The sequence below is a fragment of the Agelaius tricolor genome, unplaced genomic scaffold (genome assembly GCF_023055355.1).
Source record: "Agelaius tricolor isolate 1412-34295 unplaced genomic scaffold, bAgeTri1.0.p SCAF_14, whole genome shotgun sequence".
Taxonomy (NCBI): domain Eukaryota; kingdom Metazoa; phylum Chordata; class Aves; order Passeriformes; family Icteridae; genus Agelaius; species Agelaius tricolor.
Window position 1 is genome coordinate 10,967,322 of NW_027269274.1, and position 26,230 is coordinate 10,993,551.

The 26,230-nt window shown below is 42.8% G+C and overlaps 1 protein-coding gene across 1 annotated transcript in view; it reads right to left on the reverse strand.

Annotated features, from left to right (window-relative positions):
- CHCHD6 (coiled-coil-helix-coiled-coil-helix domain containing 6) overlaps positions 1 to 26,230 on the reverse strand; it is a 108,992-nt gene that overhangs the window by 13,142 nt on the left and 69,620 nt on the right. Inside the window, 1 exon segment of the mRNA XM_071439655.1 lies at positions 23,151 to 23,286. Within this exon segment, the coding sequence (XP_071295756.1) occupies positions 23,151 to 23,286 (136 nt within the window).

The following is a 26,230-nucleotide window of genomic DNA, read 5'->3' on the forward strand; positions in this document are numbered from 1 at the left end:
AAGCAATTGAGTCACATTCTCACACCACTTCTGCCTAGGCAGAAGTGTTGTGGCAGGAGGGTTAGTTTATTGTATTTTATTTATTCCTTCCTTTTTCTTTTTTTTCAGTAAAAACACAGAACTAAAATTCTCATGTACTTATAAAACTTCAGGTACAACTCCACAAAACTAGGGCAATAGAAAACATGCCAAATATTTCAAGGCTTGGCAACAGTGAGCCTGCCTGTCTCTCTGTTACAGGAGGAATGTCTGTCTGTCTCAGCCAATGTTTCTGAGTAGGAATGTCTCATCCTGATAGCCCATGTACATATAAAACACCTTTGCTGTCAGCTCTCCAGGAAGAGACCTTGACATTTTGCAGAATACCACATCCCAACCCCCATCTCCCCTGAATAGTAGCAGAAGGCAGAAAAAACCTGGTAGATCTGAAAATGTAAGAATCAGGTGCTGCCTACAGCAAGGATTAAAGTTAAAATGGAAAGGTAATAGTGAAATAAGCACAGCCAAGTCACTGGAATTGATGCACTAAGGAATCAACTTCCAGGTTTCCCAAACCCATGGCCACTGTCACAGCTGGCCTGTCCCACTCCCTCTCCTGTGGGCCAAGAGAAGAATTTGAAGGGGAAAAAACCAAGGCTTTGCTGTCTTAAACAGAATAAATAAAAGGTGAACGGTTTCAGGAAATATTCTATTATTGTTGTGGTATTATGTGCTTCATGTACCTGGTGAAAGAAACTGCAGCCCTCATTCTGAGCTCTCACTGACAGTAACTGGGCTGGCACAGGCAGGTGAGCTCTGCTCTCTGCGGACACAGGAGCAGGATTGCAATGCTCTCTTCCTGAAAAGAGTAATGAGGTGCCCAGAGAGCCTGCCGAGGTGTCAGAGAAACTGATGCTGATGGACCCTTTGCAGGCCAAAGACAGATTAAGAATAACACAATACCAGCATAACAGCACCTTATCAACAGCCCTGCGAGTGCTAAGAAGTGAATCTGAGTGAAGGCTGTGACACCTGTCTGCATCACAGCCCTGCTATTACTGCCTTCGACTTCCCGCACAATCCAAGTGTCCAAATGGCTTTGAAGCAAGAAGCAGCAAGACAGGAAGGTGAATCTGAACTCTGATCAGCTGTCTGAAGAGACAGTATGAATACCTTACATTTCAGTAACACTTTTCATCCATAACGAAGCCGAGGCATCCATTCAACCTCCACACTCCAAACCACAGAAGTAATATCTGCCCAGGTAGAGATGGGCAAATAAACACAAGTTAAATGACTGCTCAAGGTCGTCCAAGGACTACGAGAGACACACGTCTAGCAAGTAGATTACTCTTCCCTTTTGAAAGGCACACAGGCACACACACAGGGGATTGAAACTGCTTAGCCAGGTGTGGAGCCTGCTGTGATCAACACAGCTTCACTGAGCAGCAACTCTTCCTGATGCTGTTTCACCGGTGCTAAAATGTAAAAAAGCAAACCTTCATAACAGAATTCTTTCAAACAGATGCAAATAGGTGTGGGGATTTTGCATCTGGGCTAAGTTGCTACAATCTACACATCTTATTTGTTTGCTAGTTATTAAATTACCCACAAGCCATCAACAATTCAAGTCTCTCTCTGAGAGGCAGAGATTAACTAGGAATTGCTATGCAGAAATGCTGCTCATCTCTCTCTCTCTAGTGAGATCAGCCTCATGATGAGTTGCGGACATTTGGGAACAAAGGTGAGCTTTTCTGCAAGAAATGAGAGGCACAGAAAGATGGGAAAATGATGCTACAGGGAGAAGAGGATTTATTTGCAAGGTAAGAATCTATCAGGAATGGTTTCACACACACACTGCCAGCCACGGACTGTGACCAAACACACTCGTGTGTCTGGAGCACAGGAAGCTGCACTTATGTCCAAGCACTAAAGCAAATGACACTTTCTGTGAAAGACCATGAGGCCAGTATGTAAATACTAATTTAACAATCTAGTTGACAAAGCCTCAGCTGATCTATAAATAGCTGGTTTATTAGCAGGTGATGCTGAAGGCAGTTATCCTGGCTCCCTTTCCCACAATTCCCTGTGCCATCTTGTTTTTATTGACCCCAAAGACACAAGGACTCTTAACTGTATGCAGCTCACTCCTCCACCACTACCTGCAGAGTAGCTACAAACACTTGACAACACAATACATATTTATCAGTGCCCTTACACAACAAGGATCCTGCAGCACCACGCACACAATGGCTCCCAGTGCTCAATTAAAGACAGCAAATGGTTTAGAAAAATAGAAGAATCATGCAGGCTTGCTTTTAAGCAGGAGGAGCTGGTCACTCAGGTACCAACAGGCATTTAGGGAATGATTGACAGAGAGCCAGAGCCAGGCACTGTCCATCCACACTTACACTGTGCATTGGCAAACTGAGAATCTAGGATAGCAACAACTTTAGTAACTCTAGACCACCAAAGAAGCATTTTACCATCTCAAAACAAGATGTCAAAATCCTGATCTTTTTATGCCGTTTCATTTCATCAGGAATTATTATTTTACAGTACATAATAAAACTTAAAACTCTTTACCACTTCCTCAAGCTGCACGTGCAGGAATCCCTTCTTTCACAGAGGCACAAGACAGCTATTTAACAGCAGACAGCAACACCACCAGAGTCTAGGGCCAGCAGGAAAGAATACTGCATCCTGGTAAAATTGCTGTGGCATTTGGAGCAACACACCAGAACTGCCCTAACTGCAGCATGGTCGGCATCCATGGAGACCACACGAATTATGATGTTTTAGGCTATTCACATGGATTTGTAGATATTCTCCAGAAGTGTTCTAAGGCTTCAGCCTTTCTCTTGCTGCAAAGAACAGTGACAACATATTGACGAGTTGGGCTCGTAAATAGGGAGATTGAATTAGAGGAACAGAATAGACTTTGTTACCCCTTCCTCCCACTTGCTTCAAATTTCTAAAGAAACCTTCCAAGCACAAGAAGTTGCTGTGTCTCTCACGGCCATATGATAAGCAGAAATAAAAAATTAAAAACCACACAATCAATACTTATTTTTCCATAAGGTCCATCATATTCTTACAGCTTGTACAGTGCAGGCTGCAGAGTTTATCCTGACAGGGAACTGACTGTGCCAGGCCCTGCAGCAGCCCTGGCAAGGGCAGAGGCTCAGAGCCCGGAACATTCCCTGCCCCTCTGCTGCACCCTCACTTCTCCACACTGCACACTCAGTGAGGTGACAAGAGTTTCCATTTGCTCTGCCACAGCTCAGCAGACCCCTTCCAAACCATCACAGTGATCTCTGCCACAGCTCAGCAGACCCCTTCCACACCATCACAGTGATCTCTGCCAACAGCAGGATGGGTCCTACAGAGCAGGCTTTGGATAAAGGACTGCTCCCTCATTTGTCATAACAACAAACCTTTACAATTTGCTTTTTTTTTTTTACGTTTTATTAAGCACAAGGGTTAAACTGACTTCATATGACTGCAAACCTGTGATGGTCTTACAGTTTATTTTTAAGACCACCAAGGACTCTGAAAGAGAAACTTTTCTAATGAAGTTCACTTATTAAATTGCCTTTTGTGAGTGAACATACTTCTCTTTTCTAGTATTTATAGAAATGAGATCGAGGAGCTTTACTTAGCTGAATAGAAATTTAAAATAAAGATGCTCTCAGAAATCCTGTGGAATTTAGCAAGAGAAGTGACACATCACAAATAAAGAAATCAGTAGTTTTCATTAATCAATTAGGAAAAAAACCAGTATAATAATAGATCTGCAATGATCTTGAATAGATTATTTAATAAAACTGTCATAAATCTAATGGCAACAAGACACAAGCACCGAAGAAGAACTGAAACATTTTACATAGTTCAGTAAATGTAAGATGCTGCAACAAGGTGTCAAAACAGCCTTCCCAAGAGAAATCCACACAGTTGTTGTTTCCTTTGCCTTTGATGAAAAACTGCAGTGCCAAACAACTCAAAAGAAGCTTGTTCTGCCCCCCAAATCTCTGCATTTCCTGTAGCTCTGGCAAAGTTCCTGCTTCCTTTGGCTGTTGCCTCCTTTCTGATCAGCATATCCATTGCCCAGATCCTTGATTCCACACCCCAGCCAGTTGTATTCCAGGAGCAGTTAGCAGCCAGCACCCAAAGAAAACTTTAACTAAGTTTGGCTCTGTCTGAAGCAAATTTTGAGCAAAGGGAGCACAGATGAAATCCAGCTTATCCAGAGTAATTCATTCTTCACACTTGTTTAAGCATGGTCACTCACCGAGGACAGCCTGGCAGCCTTCTCTGTGGGCTGTGGATTCCACTGCACTGCCAGGAGCTGGGCTGAGACAAGTCCACATTACACGTCAGTGAAGATGGACTGCACCCTTCAGCTCTGGGATGGAAAAATCAAACTGCTAGATAGGCTCTCTCCCCTGCCGGATACACTGATTTTTAGCAACGGGAAAAGCCAATTAAAGTTTATAAAGACACATTCTCTGCTGATTCTTCCTTACTGCCCACTGCTCAGTGCTGGTATAATGGATAATGTTCTGCCTGTGGGTGTATTTTCTAAGATCTGTCAGTTCTGACAGGATTTTGGCACCTGGATAACTCAAGATCTATACTGAGGGTCCAGGAATGCACTATTTCTCAGTAGCTGATGGGTACATTTTTCAGCAAGGCTTCCCTAATTAAAGGGCTGGAAAGAGATGGGATCAGATTGATAGGCTTTGCAGTCAGATGTTTTATGCTTAGTTTGATGAATTATAAATCACCTTTTGCAACTTTCAGAACATGTGAGAAGAACACATAAGAGAAACTACAACAATATGTCCAGAATATCACAACGTAATTACTTACTTTCAAATTTTACCTCTGTCCCTATGGCAAGGCCATTAAAGATATACTCAATAAAAGCAATGCTCAATGAAAATAAATATAAATATAGATATCAAAAAGAAAAGTGAAGCTATGAAATGAGACACTGCTGGTCTGGAGGTACTCCCACATGGAAGTGTTTTGCCCCAGGTGGGCCAGAAGATGCATCCCTCCCCCTCTGAGCATCACCCTGGGCTGGGAACACTGCCCTGGAACTGAGTGCTCAGCTCGATCTGCCATGTCCTCTGCCAGACCAGCAGGAAGCTTTCCCTTGTCCTCAGCCATCACAGCTTTGAGTCAGGGCTACAGAAACCACTGTCAAATTAAATGCTTTGACTTTACTCCCTGTAAAACTGCATGAAGACAATGTATTCTGTGCTGGCTTCGCTGTCTCTGTCAGAGCCCCTTCCCTACATACAGTGAAATGCAACTCCAGAGAGGCCACTGGCAGGACCTTTCAGAATAACCAGTTTGTTCTGGTTCTAATATCTTTAAATATTGAAGTTCTTTTTTTGCAGGGTACATGTGTGTATGGAGAACATCAACAAAAAAGCCCAAACCCCAAAATAGGATGTGAGAGCTCGGTATCCCAGCGTGGAAGTTCAAAAGTGCCTTGCTGTCAGTGGCGCTTAGAACAGTGCAGACTTTAAAGCTATAGAGAAGAAAGTCACAGAGTAACCATTTGGAACAGAAATGGGAGAAAACTGTTGGTAATTTAAACCATGAAACCAAAGAAATACAATGCAAAGCTATCAGGATGTAAAAAGCACTTCCAGGCACTGAGAGGTTAAAACAATTATTTGAACAGCTGGGAAAATTAAAATGGTAAAATAATAGCTACCCTTCAAAATTCTACAGATGCAAAGAGACTCTTCAATGAATAACTGATAAAGGGGAAAACACATTTTAAAAGAGAAACTGTTTCACGCATGAAGGTCATACAAGTAACAGCTCCTCTTAAGAACCCGGATTTCCAGACTTGGCAAGAGATGAAGAGCTGGGGTTAACACAGCAGCCTTTTACCTTGTGGGACCTAGGGTAAAATCCTGAATACTTAAGTTACACATGAAAGTGACTTTGGGCATATTCTTTCTACTGTTTTTTTGCAAACTGTTCCCCACTGTAGCAAAAGCAAGGTCACAGGAGCAAGCTGGAATTATTGTAGCAGTTTGTTTCCTTTCCCAAGGAATTCTTCCAGCCCCAATGACATCAGCAAATGGTGCAATCAGAGCAGCCAGTTCAGGTTGTTTGACTGCTGTTATCTAGGGCTCCCCCATATACATAACCTTGCTCTGGCAAGAATGCAGTGGTGGGTGATTTTTCAGGAAAAAAAGGCAGTCTGTAATAAGTAGTTTTGCTATTCAAGAAAGGTCTAACTGGAAGAATAATGCCAGTGAGGACTGCAGTGTGTAAGCCATGGTGTTCACAATGCTGCTCATCAGGACTGGGTACACAGAGAGACACATCCAGGGGACCCACAACTGCAGCAGAGCCATCCCCAGGGCAGGGAGGAGCTGAACAAACACAGCCAGGGGAGGCTTATCTGCCACTTGGCTCCAGCTATCCCTGTAGGCAATCGATCCTCTCTCTCTCTCTAGAAGCTATTTTAAAACAAGAAACCAAAAATCTTCAGCAAGTAGAGAAAAACTGACAACTGAATATGCAGCAATGTAGAGAAGGAGTCAGCTGTACAGTGCCAGCTCCTGTTTCCATTCCTCACCCACTGCAAATGCACAGCCTCTTCCACATAAACACTGTCCAAACTGTTAAAAGGACAGCAAATGAACACACCTCATCAGAGTCCAAAAACATGGATCCTTTGGCAAAAAAGGCAGAATCAGAACAGAAGGCCAAATCCATCCACCCCAGCAGTCAACTCTTCTATCATTCACACATATCATTACACCAGTATGCAACTGGAAAGTCTTAACTCTTACTTTTTTCTTTCTATATTTTCTTTCTAAAGAAAGAAATCAGACAACATAAACACTGAGATCCTCCTGCAAGAAGATTTTTTCTCCAATCAAAAGTATTTGTTTTTTCCAGGATGATTCTGGCATTTCTGAAGGACTAAGATACAGCCTCCTCAGCCTTCTCTCTTCAGAGTAGAGCCTACTTCTCTCTACCCCCAGCACTGTCAACATACTTCAGTTGACAATCATCTGGTATTGAGTCCTGATGCTGTCAGGTATCTCCTCTGATGTGTTAGGCTGCTCACTAGGCAAGGATACTAAAAGAAAACACAATGAGCCTGCAGCCTCCCCCATACAACTTGCTGCAATCACCTTGGAATCCTTAGCTACCTACACCAGGTTTGACCACTTTCAGGATCAGAAGTGTCCAACATGTTGCAGAAGGGAGTAGTTGTGCCTGTGCCAAACCAAAGTAGCCTGTGCCACAGCAAGTAACACAGCTGACAGAAGGTTTTCAATAAAGGTCTTGATCTTCCTAAGGTCCTGAAGGACCCTGTGACACATTTTTAAGAGTCAGGGCCCTGGTATTCTGCCAAGCTACATACATTTTGTCTAAACTGAAATTATGATTACAGCTTCAATTCAATATGCTCTCCTTCACTTCTGATCCTAATCTGCTGGCAGGAGTTGTTGGACCAGTAAGCACCTGCCTTTTTTTTGCCCTTTAGGTGACTTCGTCACTGTGCTGCCTGAACAGATGCCAGCAGCTAGAGCTGCACAGCAAAATCATTTAGGAAATTCACCAGCTGGGTACAAAATCTGCCTTAGCAGAGCTCCTACTCCTACTGGGAAACCTGCAGACCCATCTCTGGTACCTTGTCATGGCACTGGCTGTGGTAAGACATAGAACTGGAATATCTCAGCCTGTCCCCTCACTGTACCAGCATGACAACCAGCCATCAGTATTTTACTTGCCCAAGGTCAAACAGCATCCTGCAAAGTTGGTCTGTAGCTAGGTAAGGTACTCTGGGGTCCTTCAGGGTTCAAAAGAGGGCATAAACCTGACAGAATGAAAAGAACTTGAAGCAGAAAAAGAAGATGTGAGGCTTGCAAAGCACCCAACCCTTTCTACCCTCCTTCCATGGGGTCTCTGATTCTTACCCATCTTCCCTGCAGTCAAAGTCCCCTGTGCCAAGCTGCTTTCATGTTCAGTAAGGAGTGCAGGAGGAGCAGGGGGATGCAGAGGATTATGCATGTCCTTATGAGCTTCCAGCACTCAGAACCTGAAGATTTCTTTTGCTCCTCTGATCAGCCATGTTCAGATGCATATTCAAAAATAAGACAGACACTGAACTCTGTCTTGCCCCTAGAGAGAATTGCAGCCTCCTCCTTCCAAACCGCCAGTTCAGTGCTGCAGGGAATAGGCAGCCTGGTGTCAGCTCCAATATAGGTTTTGAAATGAAAGGAATGCAAACCAAGGGGACAGAAGAGAGGAGAGGAGGGAGGGAGAAGGTGCAGAGACACTGGAAGGAAGCAGGTGAAAAAATGAAGACAGGGGAAAGAAAAAATCTGAGCCCAGACTAGAAATGCATGAGCAAAAGAGATGGAAGGAGGAGGAGGAAGAGGAGGGAGCAAACCCAAGCAATAGCATATCTGTAGCTTACTTGTTCAGACTACAAGAAAAAACCTACACATAGCCAAGAACTGCTTGAGCTAAGTGGTGAGGAGATCAGTGAGCCACACATAAAATATATGTAAAATACCCACAGTCTGAGTTTTAATCACAGAACATCACAGAAGGGTTTTAGAACAATTTACCTTGCTTCTAGCTCAAACATTTGCTATGAACTCTCCTGACCTCATGGGGACCAACCCCAGTGCCAGTGTGGCACTGCAACCATCTGGAATTCAGCACACCACAAAAAAATCGAACAAACCAAAAATACAACAGAGAAAATGACTTGGCAGCACTATAAAACACTTGATTCTGGTGCCAGTGAGACAAAATGGGGATTCCTGAACCTTCCACATACTTCCCAAGAGGGTTGGCAATTACTAGTATTTTTAAGTTTAACAGAAGGATTCCAAGCAGCAACCTCAGGGAAACAGGTTTAAAAACCATAAAAAGATATAGTCTGTCTACTGAAAAAAACCAGAACCCAAACAGATAATCAAGTGCACACCCAGATGTAAACTTGTAAATAAGAAATGCCAAGTCAGGAATCAGGAGGGCAAGTTCCTACAGCTCTACAACATGCACTTCCAGAAACTCACTGGAACTTCAGTGGTACTTGAGAAATTTGTGCCAAGATCAAGAAACATTCCAACTGTTGATTCTGAAGCAATTATCTGGAAGAACACAAACTTGCCTGAGGTGAAACACACAGTATGGTGTGAACTTAACCATCCTGCTGTCAGGATGGACCAGGTACCATGGTACACACAAATCAAAACTGATGAAGCCAAAGAAAACACCAACAGAGAGAGCAAAGCAAGAAGCAAGGATCACAAGGAAGAACAGGCAGGACTCAAATGAACAGTTACAGCCTAAAGGCTTGTGGAGTAGTTCAGAGCCCCTGAAGAAATTCTCTTGGCTGGTGGGTCCAAACATCAGCTGGATCCAAACCTGCTGGGAAGATCAACAGCTCCAGATTAACACATAATCCTTATAACCTTTTATCCTCATGACAGTACCAGACATCTGTGCTTTAGAAGACTCTTCTCAAGGGAAGATGCCTACCTCAGCCTTCAAGCACCACAACATCCCTGCTTTATGCTGTCCCTTAAGAAAAGCTTTCCATAGCAGCAATGAAACCTTTTGCACTGAACATCTGGAAGCAAAGTCAAAGCACAACCTGGCAGTTTTCTTGGCTGAACAGGGATGCCATTGAAGCTGAGCTTCACAGGAAAAATGTCTGTATTGACAAAGGTTTGAGACAGTGGTTCAAGAGTTGAAGGGAGTCAGAATTGCAATCTGCAGGATTTTCAAGAGGAATATTTTAAACATTATCCTTCTGCTACAGCTGGCATCCAGAAATTATCTCCCTTACTTCTCTCCTTTAAATATTTTTTCCTGTAACACGTATCAAAGCCACGACCTCAGCAGCAGGAACAGTCAGGACTTATCAGGTGTCCCAAGATGCTGAGATTAGCTAGCTCTCTTCTCCATGTGGGACTCTCAGATCCTACAACTTAGTGAGGCAAGGATTTGGACCTGGGATTCAAGTTTTCATGTGGGAATTTCTGGTTTGCAGATTCTAGTTCCAGACACAGCCACTGTGAACCATGGGACAGGATATGAATCCTCTGCTGTATATTCCTTCTGTGTGATCTCCCTCTTCATTTCTTCACACCCCCCTTTTCTCTACAGTATTGCAGCACTTCATTGATTCAACACAATTGACAAGAGAGCACCAAGGCAGAGGCAGCTCTCAGATTGGAACAGCTGGTTTTCTTGATGGCATCATGTCCCAAAGAGAGGTAAGGAATCACAAGAAAAGAGACTGCTTATTCTCAACAGCAAACAACTCCAGACTAGAGAAAAAAGCACAACCCTGCTGACTGAGAAAAAGGCAGCAGTGGGATTTAGAATATATTTCACACTCTTTGATGGATCATGCTTGAAGATTTTGTGGGGAAGCAGAGCTCAGAGGAAACCATGCTTCAAAGCCTATCACTGGACTCAAGAGGCCTATGAAAACTTTATAAATAAGAACCCCTGCTATCCTGTCCAAAGCCCACCTGCAGACCTGCTGACACAACCAATTCCTCAATGCCCACACTCCCCAACGACCAAACCTTGCTTCTATCAGGCTTTGGAATAAGCTCCTGCCAGCCATGCCAAAGTGGGCTGAATAATAGATTGACAAGGATGACCAGTGGGGACTGAAAAAAACCCAGCCAAAAGTCACTGAGCTTGTGACCAAGCTCTGAACAAGCTGTGACAGCACAGCCACGCCACAACCAACAGCCACACTGGGCACCCATCACTGAGCTGGCAGGCCTTAGGCTGTTTCATTCACACACAGATGTCTGTCATGTGAGTCCTTGGACACAGGACTACAACACTGCAAAGTTTCCTCTTCCCTCATCTCATCTGCTGCCCTGCCTCAACACACAGCAGCAAAAACAAGCTACTGAGGAGCTGACAACTGTCTGCTCATCATCAGCACAAAGTGCTGAGGCCAGCAAGGATCTGCAGTTGCTCTGATCCCCAGGGCTCAAATTTTCCAAGCATGAAACATTTGCCTGAGCAACACAAAAAGAGGTGCAGGAAGCAAGACCACAGGCTACCTTAAATCCACAAGCCTTTTTCTTTTTCCAGGCTGCTTACACCTAATACTCTATCTTTTATCTCATCCTAAAATAAAAGAACATGCCTTAGAGGATCAAGCTATAAACTTTTGAAAGCTTTCTGTAGCCTTCTCTTGTAACAAGGAGTTTGTTTCCATTTCTCAAAAGCCAAGAAGGAAATCAATACTTAGACAGAGAAGGCATATTCCAAAGGACAATCTTCTCAGTTGCTGCAGTGCCACCCTTGTTGAGTCTCTCCAATGAAGGTGATCACAATGGTAGGGAGCAGTCAGCCCCTCAAGCATTCAGGCAAGCCTGAGTCTTCAAGTGGAAATAGGTTGTTCATGAGCAGTCACTTGGATTCCTCCAGATTCATGTCTCAAAGTTAAGTTTCTCTGTGACCAAACTCACGTCTAATAAAGGGTGAGTCAATATCCTTCCCCCTGCACAAGCACCTCTGGGGTCCCTTCCCTCCACCTAATTGCCTGTTTTCACAAGGTATACAGGAACTTATTACTTCAGAGCCTTTGTGCTTCTGAGGAACACCACTGCAACTCACCAGCAGGGTTAGAGCAAGCAGAGAGTGGGACATAAACCAGGCTCATGGATGTACAGCATGGTTACATGAGTGCCACTTCCTTAAGCAGGGTAAAGCTCCAGACATGGCTTGGGGGGAGCCCCACACTCAAGGGAATGCTGGCACACTGAACCCAGGACAGTGTCCCTTGTGTCACCTGAGCAGGCTCTGCCCTGCTCTCCAGGGACTGCTCTGTATATGGCAAAGCTCCAGACCTACCAACATCTGCTCAGTTTTTATACAAAGCAAGTCAGGGCTCTGCAAGGCAGTACAACATCTTTGTTGACATTTCAGTCCCTCAGAGAGAAGCTCTCCTTTGGCTTTGTGTCAGCCACCTTTGGCTGTGTCAGAATGCAGTACATAGCCTGCTCTCTCAAGCAAAGCTGTTTGCCTGTGCAAAGGTTCCCAGCTAACAGACAGGAGGGGGCAGCTGGAGAAAGGAGACCTGGGATCACTGCACACAATCTCACCTTTTATTATTTAGCCACATTTACTGAACACAGCCGGGCTCTAATCCATCAGTGCAAGAAGCCTGCTAATACACTCACCTGATTGGAGAGAGACTTTCCTGCATTTCATGGGGTTTTATTGTAGCAGATGTCAAGGCTCAGCAAAACAAGAAAGCACTAAGAAGGGTCTCACACAGCCTGGGCTCTTTCCCAACCAGCACTCATCTGATACTGGATTAAACAAGGAACTTGAGAGCATTCTGTTGTCTCAAGTTCACAACATAGCTTTGTGTGCACACGAGCCACCCATCAGCAGCTGCAAGAACAAAGTATGAGTTTCACTTTTAATTGTGAAATTAAAATGCTTGTTGGTTTTGAACCAAGTGGCAGCCCATGTGCCTCAAGACATTTGATAAAGACTGGAAAGAGGGGAATGCATTAGAACATTACACCCAGTCTACCTTCAGCAATGAACCTGCTTCTGCTCCAGAGGTCAAACTGGAGTCTAGACAAGCTTTAGAACTTTAAGTTGGCTTTTGCAGAACAATACAGTGATCACTGGTACCATGCAAGCTCTCCACAAAAATTTCTCTACTGCACTCCAACTCTATCACAGTGCCTTCATCCTGTCAGCTCAAGGTACACACAGCTAGGAACACTCCTACCTGGATCACAGCATCCAATACATTTTTCAGTGGCTGTCTACTTTTACAAGATTTGAGAAGATTTCCTGAGCCTCAGAATACTCCTAAATGCACTTAGGCTTGGTACCAAAAGATAAAATACAACCTTGATGTGCCACAGGAAGTTAAACAGTACTGACAACACCCCAGGGGCCCAGGAATATTACAGAGCTTGTTAAATGATGGTAATCCTAAGTAGGCTGCATTTAGCACTACTGAAGACAAGTTTTCAATAGTTCCTGCTGATATGGTCTGATGGAAACTCTTGTGTTCAAAGTCACCATCTGGTATACACCTGAATCCATGGAGAGACAGTGCCAGAGAGCTCAGAGGATCATTAGAAGTGCCCATATAACTTCCCAGCACACCATGTTTAGCTGCAGGCAGTGCCTCTAAAGAAAGACACATTTCCTCCCTTCTTCCACCCATGAAAAGGAATCAGCAGAAGTTCTCAAACATGGAATTAAGATGGCATTGAGATGGGACAAACAAAAAAATAGTAATTCAGTCTCCTTTTCAAATCCTTTGGAGAGATCAACAAATCTCTATATTGTATCTATAACCAGAAACTCTCCTAGTTTGTCAAATAACTTATTTTCTAAAGCTATCAAGTAGGTAACTGAAACACAGGGTACTACTTGCCCTACTGCCTCACACAGAAGATAAAAACCTTGAGTCTTTGATATTTAGAAAATTGGGGATTTTTTTTAATCTTATGCCAATATACTATTCTAAATTGCAAGGTTTACAGTTCTATCAGCAAAAAAACCTCTAGCTTAAAGAGTATTTTTTTAAACAGCAGCTGAGCAGGGATCCATCACATACCTGGGCACTGCTTGTCTGAGCCCTTACAGGCAGCCAGAGAAAACCCACAATTCAGTTCAGTCCTGCATCACCCTCCTATTTCCACAATAGTCAGGAGAGTGCCACAGAGAGAAAAAAACTTCAAGAACAGAAAGGACATGCTTTTAATATAACATCTAAAGAACAAAGGTGTGCCGACCCAAAAACTAAACTGCTTCAGTAGCTGTGTCAGGGCACTGCATGGTGCTAAAAAGGGAGTAAACTCAGAACAACTGCAAGTCATGAGTAGGAAACATCCTTCATCAAATAAGACAAATGTAAAAGTTTGACAGCAGTTTGGTTAGAATGCAAGAAGATTGCAGCTGCTATAATCTCCCTAAATTTTAAGCTTGCTTTTTGTCCAGTTATCTGATTTCCTAAGGATATATATTGTGAACAAAACTTTAACCAAGCAGAAAGAGCATCTGAAGATGCAGGATTCTCTACAAGTAACTGCAATGGGAAGGTGCCATCTCACACATGGCAGGAGAACACTGCCCCTGCCAAAAGCCTGCATGACCCAGACATATGGGTGCTCCCTTCAGCTTTTAAGACAGTGTCCACACTTTACAAGTCATTAGAACATTTCAAATCATGCTCATCAGCAAACTCAAAGAGGAATCCAGCTAACAAGCAAATGAATAAAAACATCCTCCATTTTCATATGAAACACTTGGATCAGGTTGAGGTTGAAGTACACACTCCACAGAGAGGAAACTGGAATAATCAATGTGCACAATTCAAGCAGTTCAGGAGCTTAAGAAAAAGAGTAAATTATAATCTTCTTTCACCAATGTTAAATTCATCCTGAGGAGGGAACTAGGAACCTGCTGGGACACAAAAATGCAGTGATTGTTGAGCTCCCAGTTCCCCAATAAAAGAACAGTGTAATATTGCTTTATTAACAGCCTGAACCAAGGAACCTGGAGCTTTCTGTTCCCAGTCCAGAGAAGTAACCCAAGACATGAGCCTCAGAAATACAAGCCAAGTCCTTGTGGGCAGCAAACATGGACTGATAAACCTAAGGGGAGAGAATGCAGAGGCAGATGGGCAGAGGTAATCAGAAAGGAGAGAAAGATGAGCAGGCAGAGGGCAAGCAGAGTGCTTGAAGGACAGAGGCAGAAGAGCTGAAATTTTATAGCATACAGGTATTTTAAAAGTCAAATCAACAGCTTTCCAATACCATTATTTAAAAAACCATTCCCCCTAATATATGCAGGAAGCCAGCTGCTTGCAAAATGACCTTTAAACCCTATGCACCATGCCTTATTAGACTAATTCAGAGCTGGAGATTGGCTGATCCTGAAATCCATTTATACAGGACAAACAGGCATTCAGCAGGGACAAGGAGCGAACACATTGTCAAAATAATTCTGTCTGCATTTCTGCATGCACACTCAGGCTCAACACAGCAGAGCAGCACCTCTCCAGCTTTAGAAACAAGCTACACCAGACATTGCAGCACCATCCTAACTCAAGGCTTCTCTTCCTGCTTCCCTTGTGTTACAAAGGTAACAATTTCATTATATCAAGTGTTGTCTTTCTGGACACTTTCTGTGACTGCAGAGGTCTTTAAAAGCCTTTCACCAATTCCTAAAAGCCCCCAGCAAAGGCCTCTAATCAAAAAGGATGTTATAACCAGAAGAATGTTTCTTGCCAGAGATGGAAGCATCAGCAGCACAGCTAACTCTAACACTGTATTCAGATCACTGTAACACACTATCTTCAACATGTCCTGTTCCTGTATTTGAAGCTCTGGTGTCCAGAAAGGTTTTTTCAATTGACTTGCAAAGGTTTAGATAAGACTGAAAGCTTTAAATTGTTTTGGAAGCATCACAAGTATGTCAGGAAATATCTCCAGACGAGGAGGCCTGTTGGGCAGACAGTGTCACAGAGGGGTGAAAATAACAAACAATTACTGCAGGCATGATGCAGAAAGAAACCTTCCCTCCAAGTCTGGATTTTGTAACAGATGAATGCTCTACAGCCTTGGATGAGGAGGCTCTGTGGAGAGAACAAAGACTAGCAAGCAGCATCAGGGCAACTTCTGCAAATTCCCTCTTCCAGTATGCCACAGTTCTGAAGAGACAAGGATTGGCTTCCCACTAACAGGAGGGCTCATGTGTCATTCACCAACTTCCAGAGAAGGGCTACTCACAGCACTCTTGCTTGCTTGGGAGCAACTCTTCCAGTTGAATGGGACCACTGCCACCACAATAACCCCTGCATGTTGCCCACACAGACACATTCAGCTGAGTGATGAAGGCTTTAAATCCCACTAGTCCTCAAAGAATACAGCCCCAAAACCTGTGACAAAAATACCTGATGGATGGTGTGTGGAGACTGCAAACTGCACACAGCAGGAAACCATCCTGTGCAGACTATGACCAACAAAGAGCATAACAAATCTTTGGTTTCCCCAGTTTGTCATGAAGGCTTTGGCATCACTGATAAAATTTCCCAAGTTATAGCCAAGTTGTCAGAGCATGGATCTAAAATTAGTATGGAAGTTATGGAAGTCAGGGCTACTTTGGAACTTCCTGGGAGTCTGAAAGCACTTGACCACTGACCTTGTGCTTCTAACCAGCCTCTGCTATCGACAGCAATTTTTGTGGATCTGTTTCAATCTAACTTCAGCAGCAAAACACATAGTTTAAAAATTGGAAATAAACGTCTTTCTGTCCAAGACTGCTTGGTCATCAGTCTCCTGGAATTAATCTGAGTAAGAATTTCCACTTCCCACTTGCCAACAGTGCTACAAATCTTTTGAGAAAGAATCTGGCATTAAAACAGCCAGATGTATCACAACAGTCTCTCACCCCCAAGCAACTATTTTCCATACTAGATAAGCCTGATTGAATACAGGCTACAGCTCTCAGGAAAATGCTGCCTAACACACCATACAGAGAGCACAGAACCAAAAAAATGTTTGATCCATATAGTCCCACTAATTTAAGCCTAAAGAGAAATAATTTTTGAAAAGAAAGAGAGAGAATACAAAGACTGAAATTTTGATACCAAAGTCTAATGAGACTTTTCAGATACACCCATTCAAAGACCTCATTAGAGCATCAGGTCAGTGAAGATGTCTCATTCCTGATTAGCTAACTCTTATAGTATTTTATTGCAAAAAAAACTTAGACTATTTTTAAATACTTCAAGGCTAACCAGGTTTTAAAACAAGAACTGTAGCAAGACCACATTTTAGAAGTAACAAAATGCCAAATAATTCAACTTCAGAAATTGTAGAAGTCATACTGACTTCTTTCCCTCTTTTACAGAAATTACTTTCAAAATCATCTGTAAAATATAGATATTCAGATTAACTTTACCTGTAAATATATCTGAAATCAGAACCATCAAGCAAGAAATTAGACTCAAAAGCAATTATGCCTCACTGTAACCATGTCAAAACCTCCAAACAAACAAAAAACAGACAACAACAAAAAAATATGCACAGGGACTGGGTGTTGAACTGTTAAAAACCAGACTGTTTATGATGAGAGAAATGCAGTCAGAAGTCCTCCTTCCAGATCAGGTAGTGGATACAAGAACTTCATATGTGAAGATGATATAGCATATGGACTAAGTATCACTGAAAGAGGAGCCCTGAAGCACAGCCAAGTGAATTTTAAATTTATTTCTGCTCATTTTCTTCAAAAATTATAAACCTGAGGAGGTTTGGGCTTTATAGGGACTAAAAAGAGCAGACAGAGAGAAGAATTTGTTCATGTGGTTAATAAGTGGTCACAACACACCAGGCTGTGGGGAACATCAGAGCTTCATGAAGTGCTGAGATACAGAGTAAATAAAGAACTTATGCCTCCAGTTTCATAAATACCAGGTACAGACAGCAGACATTTCCATTTTAAGTAGGCCGGCATTTACTCTGGAACATACCTCATATATTAAGATGGTGGTTTATGTCCTTTCAGGCAGCTCTATATTTTTAGTTTATCCACCAGTGAACTCTTGAGGATATGAAGCATTATGTACAGACCCAAGACTCGCCAGAACCTGCAACTGCCGCCTTGAAAATCAAAACAATAACTTCATAATTAGAAGCAAAATATGGATCCTCTTCACCTTTGCAAATACCAGGTCAGGTTATGCTTGGGTACAGTTAATCCACTGCTCCTCTGTGTTTGTAGCTAAACAAACAGCAGCTGCCTGCAGCTTGCAGCTCTCCCCCAACTCCCTTGTGGGGGCCATTTATTGAGTCATAAACTCCTCTGATAGTGTTATCACCACAGCATTTGCACAAATACAGGTTGAAAGAAAGAAAGATTTAAAAAAAAGAGAGAACTTCCTTTCTAGAGAAGCCAAGACAAACCCTTTACAGATATGTTTGCTTTGAGCAAGGACTGACTGACAAAAGGGAGGCAGGACAGCTGTGTACCTGGCTGAGGATGGCTGGGCACAGCATCCTCCAGACAGGAAACACACAGATTCACCTGAAACTACAAACCTGAATTCCAGAAAGCTCAAACAACCCTAAAGCCTTTCAAGTTAGATATACTGTATTTCAAGCAGCATAGCATGTGATAGATCATCTCAATGAGGCTTCAACAGCCAAGATCTACCTCTGCAGAATCCCAGGGGGAGGAGAAATCCTGGCATTTCTACAGTACAGATACAGACCTTGCTATACCTGGTCCAAACTTTCTTTCTCCAGCTACACACACTGACTGCTTCTCTCTATCCTGATACACAATCTCTCTATAAAGTACCCTGAAATCCACCAGAATGGAAACAACACTTTAGCAAAAGCCTGATGATCATGCTCAGATACCTGCAGTGCAGCCCATGGCATCCAACTCTGTTTCTCTTTAGATCCAAGTTGCAGAAATTAAAGCTCCCAGCTGGCCACGCTTCAGCAGGATCAAGAGTGCTTGAACAAAACTGCTCCAACAGGATGGGAACTGAAGAAAGATTGCTGAGAGGATGCTGCAGGTATAAGTCCCTGCCCACAGATTAGAGACAAACTTCCAGCAGAAGTGTAATGCTTTGTGTGCCAGAAGAGAACTGGGCTTTCACAGAGATCACTTAGAAATGTAAACACAATAAATTGACCATATTCCTTTTTATTATAGTCAAGGGCAAAGCAGAATACAGACAACTCAAGGTTATGTTAAAAGTCTCCCTTCACTGGAATTCAGTCAATCAGTATTTAGCAAGGGCTTGTTTGCACACAGCACAGTGACTCACAGTAAATGTGTGTGAATTTTCCCTGCACTTTCATTACAAACCCTGAATGTTCATATACAGAGAAACTCACCAGTTTATTGTATTGTAATTTCCTTACACAGACAAGCCCTAAAGCCTTGACAGAAGTAGGTTTACCTTTGTCTGTTATGAATAGCAGATTTGTGAGAAGCTGGACACAGAACAGGGAGGGAGAGTGCAGGATTATGAATGGCTCCTAGCTCAATGTATACAGCTCCTATTGACAAGGGAAAACACATGTCTGAGTACATGGCTCCTGATAGCTTGGTTTGGCCAGGAGCTAGTGCACAAAAAATTTCACCTCGGTCCTTCTGTGGAAGACAAGCACCTAGAGACAGTAAGGAAACCCCTGAAAAGAAGGAATACATGCTCTTCACTAACAGACATTTTTCTGCACACAGTTGCAGGAAGCAGGTTCTGTTTGAAATCTCAGATCACATTAATATATGGTCACTGGAGGCCTCATTTTCCAAGTGGCAGCTGGCTGGAGAGTCCCTGGTATAACCACCAATTACGTAACAAAGTAACCAACTAAAATTTGCCTTCAATTCACATTTGCCTGTTGGTGTGAACAGAATGCAAGGGCAGCAGAATGGGTCACAAACCCTCTGAAAAGCTTGCATGTGACTGCATATTTGCATGGGGGAGGGAAGCAATTCACTAATAGGACTCAGACTTTTTAAAACAAAATCATTTGTTTTCCCCTTCCATCTGGACCCAAACTAAGAAATTACGCAGATTTCCACTGCCCACTCTCTTCTTCCTTCCACACCCCCTTCTCAGTGTACGAGATGAAACCTTGGGGAAACAGCAGCAGCAATTTTCAATTCTCATTATCTAACGACAGCAGTAGTTCTTGGTGAAACTTGCAGTCAATAAACTACAGGCAATTTTGAAAGACACAATGGGAACTGCCCCTCCTACTGCTGTCCCATTATCCCAGCTTTTATTAGATTTAAAGCCAGCAATTTTTATGCTATAGCTCAAGTTCTGCACAGCCATGGAAACAGACCACCAGAAAAGATAAAACACTCCTAAATTAAACAGGAGCTGTCACAGTAACATCCTCTGAAGTCAGAGAACTTCCACATAAGCAAAGCATGGGATGCAGGAAGGAACCCAGAGCCTGAAGGGGCTGATGAGTCAACGCTCGGCACAGTGATGCTGCACTGAGTCAACAGTGATGCGCCCAAACCTCAACACTCAGGGTGGTATCAATGGAAAAGCTCATGAGCAGGTCAGGCAGGGCAAGTTGAAAGTATACTGGCTACAGAGGCAGACAACCAGAGCAGGATCCTGCTCCCATAGCCATGAGCATCCCAGAACAGACACCAGCTTTGTAGTCTATGCTCTGGATGTACCTCCCAGAGTACAGAGGGAAATACTCATCTCTGGCTGGCAATTCAGCTGGCCTGTTTCAGATGACTTTTTAGAATCAGATGCATCACACTCTACATATGCCTATTTCTCTCTGTTGATTACAAGAGATGGCCCAATAGCCAGAAAATATACAAAACAGGTAACAATAGCTACATCTCCACCATGCACCACAATAAAGTAACATCTTCTAGGAAGAGGAGCTGTACAGAAAACCAATAGAAAATCCATTTTAAAACTCATTGAATGATTACCTAACATATTTGTTCATGAGGCAGAAAAAACTGAGGGTGTATCTCAGCTCCTGGCTCAGAAATGTGCACAACAGGCAAAGGGAAATGGGTGTCCAAAGGAATGGTCTCAAAGAAACACAGTAAAGGGGAAGAGGCAAAGAATTATCCTCATCCACTGTAAGCTGTAATTTTCAGTCTAGAAATCTAGAGCTGGCTTTCTCTGAGTCTAATGTGTACCATGCCCTGCAGACATTTTTACCAGCCATCAAAAGGAACTTGCAGAGAAGCAGATGCTTCATTAAAGAATATTCAGCAAGCCTTATAAAATCCTTAGTAAAAAGCAAATGAACAAATCACCACCATGCAAGTGAGATGAAGTCACACATCCAACTTTGATTACATTTCCTCCTGCACTGGAAAACAAATTGTGTTTTTAAAAAAAAGGTAAAAAATACGGAAGAAATTAAGAGATTCTGGCCTTTCTTTCCCACATTCTTCCAACCTGAATTTCCTGAAAGAGGAATGCGTGAGACAAAACCATTTGGTATAAGATGCTAATTTAAACTTAAAGAAAAATAACAGCTTAAAAAGGGGAAGGGAGGAGGGAATTTTAATCCTACATAATAAAACAACAGCTTGTGATTGCTACATGTATCTCAGGAGTCAGAAGAGTCAGTAAGAGCAGTGAGGCAAATTGTCAAGGAATTGAGCTGTCCTGGGACAAAAGGAAACTACAGAAGACATATTGCCCTACAAAATTACATTTGAATTTGTACTTGCAGAACCCTCTAGTGCCTACCCCTAGCTGAAAGGTCTTAGTTACCTATTCCTTAGTCTCTCAAGCCCCTTTTTAAAACATAGCAAGATTTACTGCCACATTGTCATCATCCACAACAAATTAATGTCCTGTGCACTTCTCCTTCCAGGTAGTTTCTAATAGTAGTGGGGAAAAAAAATTCTGAAGTTCATTGAAGACTCTGGGAACGAAGACAACCAGACAACCCCAGCTTTTGGTTTATAAAGCAAACCTACCAAAACCTCCACCAAATCCAAAAAAGATCCAAATTAATAGGATCCAAAAAAGATCCAAGTTAATAGGATCTTTCACTGCCCTCTGCTGTTACCAGTCATTTAGCTTCCAATTTACTCTTTAATAATGTTGGGCTGGGGCTCAGGGCTGGCAGCATCCCAGCCCGTTTCTCAGGCGGGTTGGAGCCGCAGCTTGCAAATATGCTGAAGTTTAATGCAATCTGTCTTCTTTGGTAATCACATTCTGCCTGCACTGCATGCAATAAAGATGTATTGGTAAATGCATTTGCTAAAGATATACTCCACTGAAAAGGCTACAAGCCTGATTTAGAGGAGGCAAGGAGGATAAGAGAGGTTGGCAATAGATGCAGCAGTGCTCTGCACACAGCAACCAGGGGCACGGATTGTGCAGCAGCAGCACAGGCACCACTTTACTTTAAAGCTGAGGAGGAAAAAGAAACCACATGTTTTGGGAGCTGGGGACTTTGGAGATATCAGAGAAAAGCCCTTTCCCTGGCAGCTTTAACCTTGCTGATTTGCAGACATACAAAGACCTTCTTTGTAAACAGGAAGGAAAAAAATTCCACTAGGACTAGCAACAACATTTGGTCTAATATATCCTGACAATTTTCCCATCTCCTTCTGTCGGGCTTCTTCTGGGAGCCGGCTGGCAGCTTGTTTCATGTTATACTTAAATCAGGCATACAGCTTCCCCTCACAATGCTAATGCAGAGAAAGACTGCTTCCATGAAATATCCACCTCTCCCCCACCTATTGCTTTAGTAATCCCATGAGAGGAGTCTAAATTTTCTATTACCATCGTTTTCGCCACATCCACTTTACTATATTCTCAGCACCTTTTAGAGAATTTTTTACTGTCAAAAAACCCCCAAAAAACAAAACAGAAAAGTCTGCCCTTGAGGGACACCTGACCCACTGAATTCTCTGATGGCCCAGGACCGTACCCTAGTTGTAATGTCCAAATACTTCATTTTCTTTTCCCCTTCACTTGTTTCAATAGCCAGAAATTCTTCCAAGGTACTGAGCAGCCACTGTCCTAAGGCATCAACAGAACCTACTGGGACTCTGCATCTCAGAAGGAAGAGCCATAAGGCTTCCTGGCTTCCCACACAAGATGAAGAGTTTTTAGGAGTATGAAATTTTCTTAACAGACAGCAGCTTTGCCCAGTACAAAACCTTTCCCCATGCAGCAATGAAAAGAAGCAAGACCTCCAACTGCAAAGTCCCATAACAGGAGATGTTTATCCTGAGTTTATCCTCCTATCTATAAGAGCCTGCTGAAAATGTTGCAGACATTGCTAAAGTGGATTTACTTAGTGTTTGCAGTATACAACATCCAAGAAGGTAAAACTAGGGAAAATCATTGACTGACTTTGAAACCTGGGAGCACTGGTTCTACCGTTTTGGTGGCAGCTTGGTACAACAGGACTCGCTGACAGGAATGAAGTTGGGACACACTGTGTGACTGGGACACGTGGAATGAATGTGGGGAAACGGATCCCAAGGAAGATTTGTCTCCTATGAAGATTGCAATTTGACTAACAGATACCACAGCTCTCAGAAACACTTCTCAGAAGAAAGCACCATGCAAAACAAGACAGCAAAGCCAGCCAGTACAACAGAGAAGCTTTTGTTACCTTCTGAGCTGCACTAACACAGCGCTGATATTCCTTCGCCAGCTCCGAGCATTTGAGCACTTCACGTTTGTTTTCCTGGTAGCACTTCAGAATTTCAGACTGCAGGTTTGCACAGATAGGATCAGCATTCCTCCTCCTGCAGGGAAAACAAGCACAGAATGATGCGTGAAGAGGAGTTTTCAACCACTTACTACCACTTTGCCAGCAACACACATACTAACTTTATGCTGGAGTCATGTAGTCCTAATAGAGAAAGTGGTGGGAGCACCAATCACCAAACTGGGTCAAATGACCAACAGGGTATTTCAATTGAAAAATCCAGGCTACTTAGCAAGAAGAGGGAACGTGATCTTTCTTAGCTGGTGTAGAAGGCCATTTCCACCCTTATTTAAAACATCATCTCTCCTCTGCATTCAGGAGGAAAAAAATCCCCAAGTCCAAGAGTTCCAATGATTTTCTCAACTCACACTGGAAATCTTTGGCAGAACTCAAGAAATCCTGGCTGGGCCTGCACTAGATCTGTAACAGTCTGACAAGGAACTGAACAGACTTGTTGAATGAGCCACCTCAATCTATTGAATTCTCATCTATTTAAACACTACAAGAAATCCAGCATGGTTGGAAGCACTGCAATTCTCCTAGTGACTGGAAAAAAACCCAGAATAATAGCAAGACCAGATATCTGCTTCTCTGTAGTTCTGCAGAAATTAGTATTCATACTCAGTAAATGGCATTGACAGCTACCCAGGAACAATTAAGGATGATGTTCTTTTACTCTAATGTGCATGTGTACATATGGCACATCATCAGCAACAGTACCAATAAAGGGGAAGGTCGTTGTAAAACAATCCCAGCAACAATGGCACAAACACAGTAATGACAGTGACATCAGCTGCACAGACAGGCAGACACAAATTGCAGGCACTCACAGCACCATGGCCATGGTATGTTTTACCAGAGAGTAAGAGAACATATGCTTAGGTGTAGCAATCCTCAGATGTCATCTCCTAAACCATAAATCCATTTAATTCCTTGCATTTCCTGCTCCAATATGCTTAGAGATCTGTGCCCAAATATCAAACACACCTCTTCCTTCCAAAGAACTTGATGCTACAGGCAGATATTAATGCCTTGCTATGATGTATTCATTTCCACAGGAACAACAGGCACTCATTCAGCAAAAAAGCTTCATAGCAAGGCAAAGAGAGTGAAAACATGACCTGTCCCTGGGCATGTCACAGTCTCTCAGGTGGAACAGACTTCTAAGAAACATGTAATCTTAAACCAACATCTAAATGCTTTTGGAGAGCTCTGATATGAGTTTCCAAATCATGCACATCTGTGTAAGGTGCTCAGGAAAGAAGTGGAAGCACCAAAAGAAGAACAATTTTATTTTTCCATATCAGCAACCTGGGCACACTCTCACAATAACTTGGTTGAGCTGTACTCTAATTGATACTTCCTCAGTCCTCAGTCATACTGCCAACACACATGGAGAGAGTAGGAATTTATCAGTATGACAGCCACACTACAACACTGAGATTTGGATCAGAAACCAGCAAGGATACTATACAGACTTCTTTTTCTACCTCTTCACTAATCTCATAGCTTTTAGAAGAAACTTATTCCATGCACAGTCCCTAAGGGTTAGTGTTCATTTTTAATTTCTATGTTATATAGCAAATCACCTTTAAAGCCTCGAAAATCCATATTCTAAAAAAAAATATCTTCAAATTTTGGGATAGAAAAGAACCCAGAGAGAGCTTCAGAAACTCATAATGTTGGCATTTTGCTTTGTCACTAACTTTAATATCACTCTAATCAAATCAGTGAGACTGTGGAAATGATACCAAACAATACCAGGTCAGGAAATACCACCAAATCCCTCAATTCATTGAAAAAGTTAAGACTTTTAAAATTAGTTTTTTTTAAACTCAGTGATGTTAAACTGAAGGGCATTTTGTAATTTTAGTATAGAAACCTGGAAGAGCTAAAAGGTACAGCACACCACAAACCAGTTTGTATTAATCTGAACTGAGCATGGTACAAACATCTTAGAAATATTTAGAGGTTGTCATTGTCAGCAGGGAGAGCTACAGAAATTGTTTTGCTTTAGATCACTGTCCATCCTATGGTGTCAGCCTTCACTGCCTAGAATAATTATGAAGTTAGGACCCCCCTGTGGGCTCAGACAGTGCTGCAAAGTCTGTGGCCCTCTCCCTTAACAGACCCCTTGGTGCTCAGCCCACAGGGCTATTTAAAAGCCACAGAGTGGTGAGCAAGAAGCCACAAAAAAAGAGTATTGTTGCCTAAAGCCTACCAGAGGCAGGGGATCAATCAGCCCAGACCAGTATGCACTGCCCAGCAAGTATTTAAACCAGCATTCCTGCACACCACCTCCCACAACACAGGGAGGATTTATTTGGTACCGTGTACCCAAAATAACAAGATTATTCTCCTTTATTTCTTCAAAACAAAACCTCAAGCTGTGGTTATACATCAATTGCACCAGCTTCTCAAAACAGGTTTAGAGACTCTAATCAACAAATTGCAAAGTTGGTTTAGGTAATTATCAATACAAGTTACTGTGGAATCTGGGAGTACACAAGTTATCCACATCCAGCAGATTAGTTCTGGTACCCATCTGGACTGGAAGGAGGTACCTGAAGTGCTCTGGTGAACAGCTGCCTGAGATGTTTCCTCCCTGCACAGCAGCCACAATGCCTGCCCAGTCTGAATCAAGGGGGTGCCACTCTCCTGCTCACATTAACACTCAGCTGCAGGTTGCAGCATTTGTACACTGGGGGAACTGCAGCCCCATGCACAGACAACAGCTGCACCTTACAGGTGCCTGACTTTCCTCATGCATATCTGAGACAAAAAGGAATTAAAGCAGCAGCATCCAACTTCAAACACATCTGTAGAATGCAGTGACATTGTGGGCTAGTTCCAAAGGAGGTGGACCTTTATCAACTATCTTCCTTCACCCTTAGCCTAGCTCAAGGCTGTTGGCACTAACTAATCTTTAGGAAAATTCATCTTCTGGACACCCGATCACACTGCTCCTGATGTGTCATTGA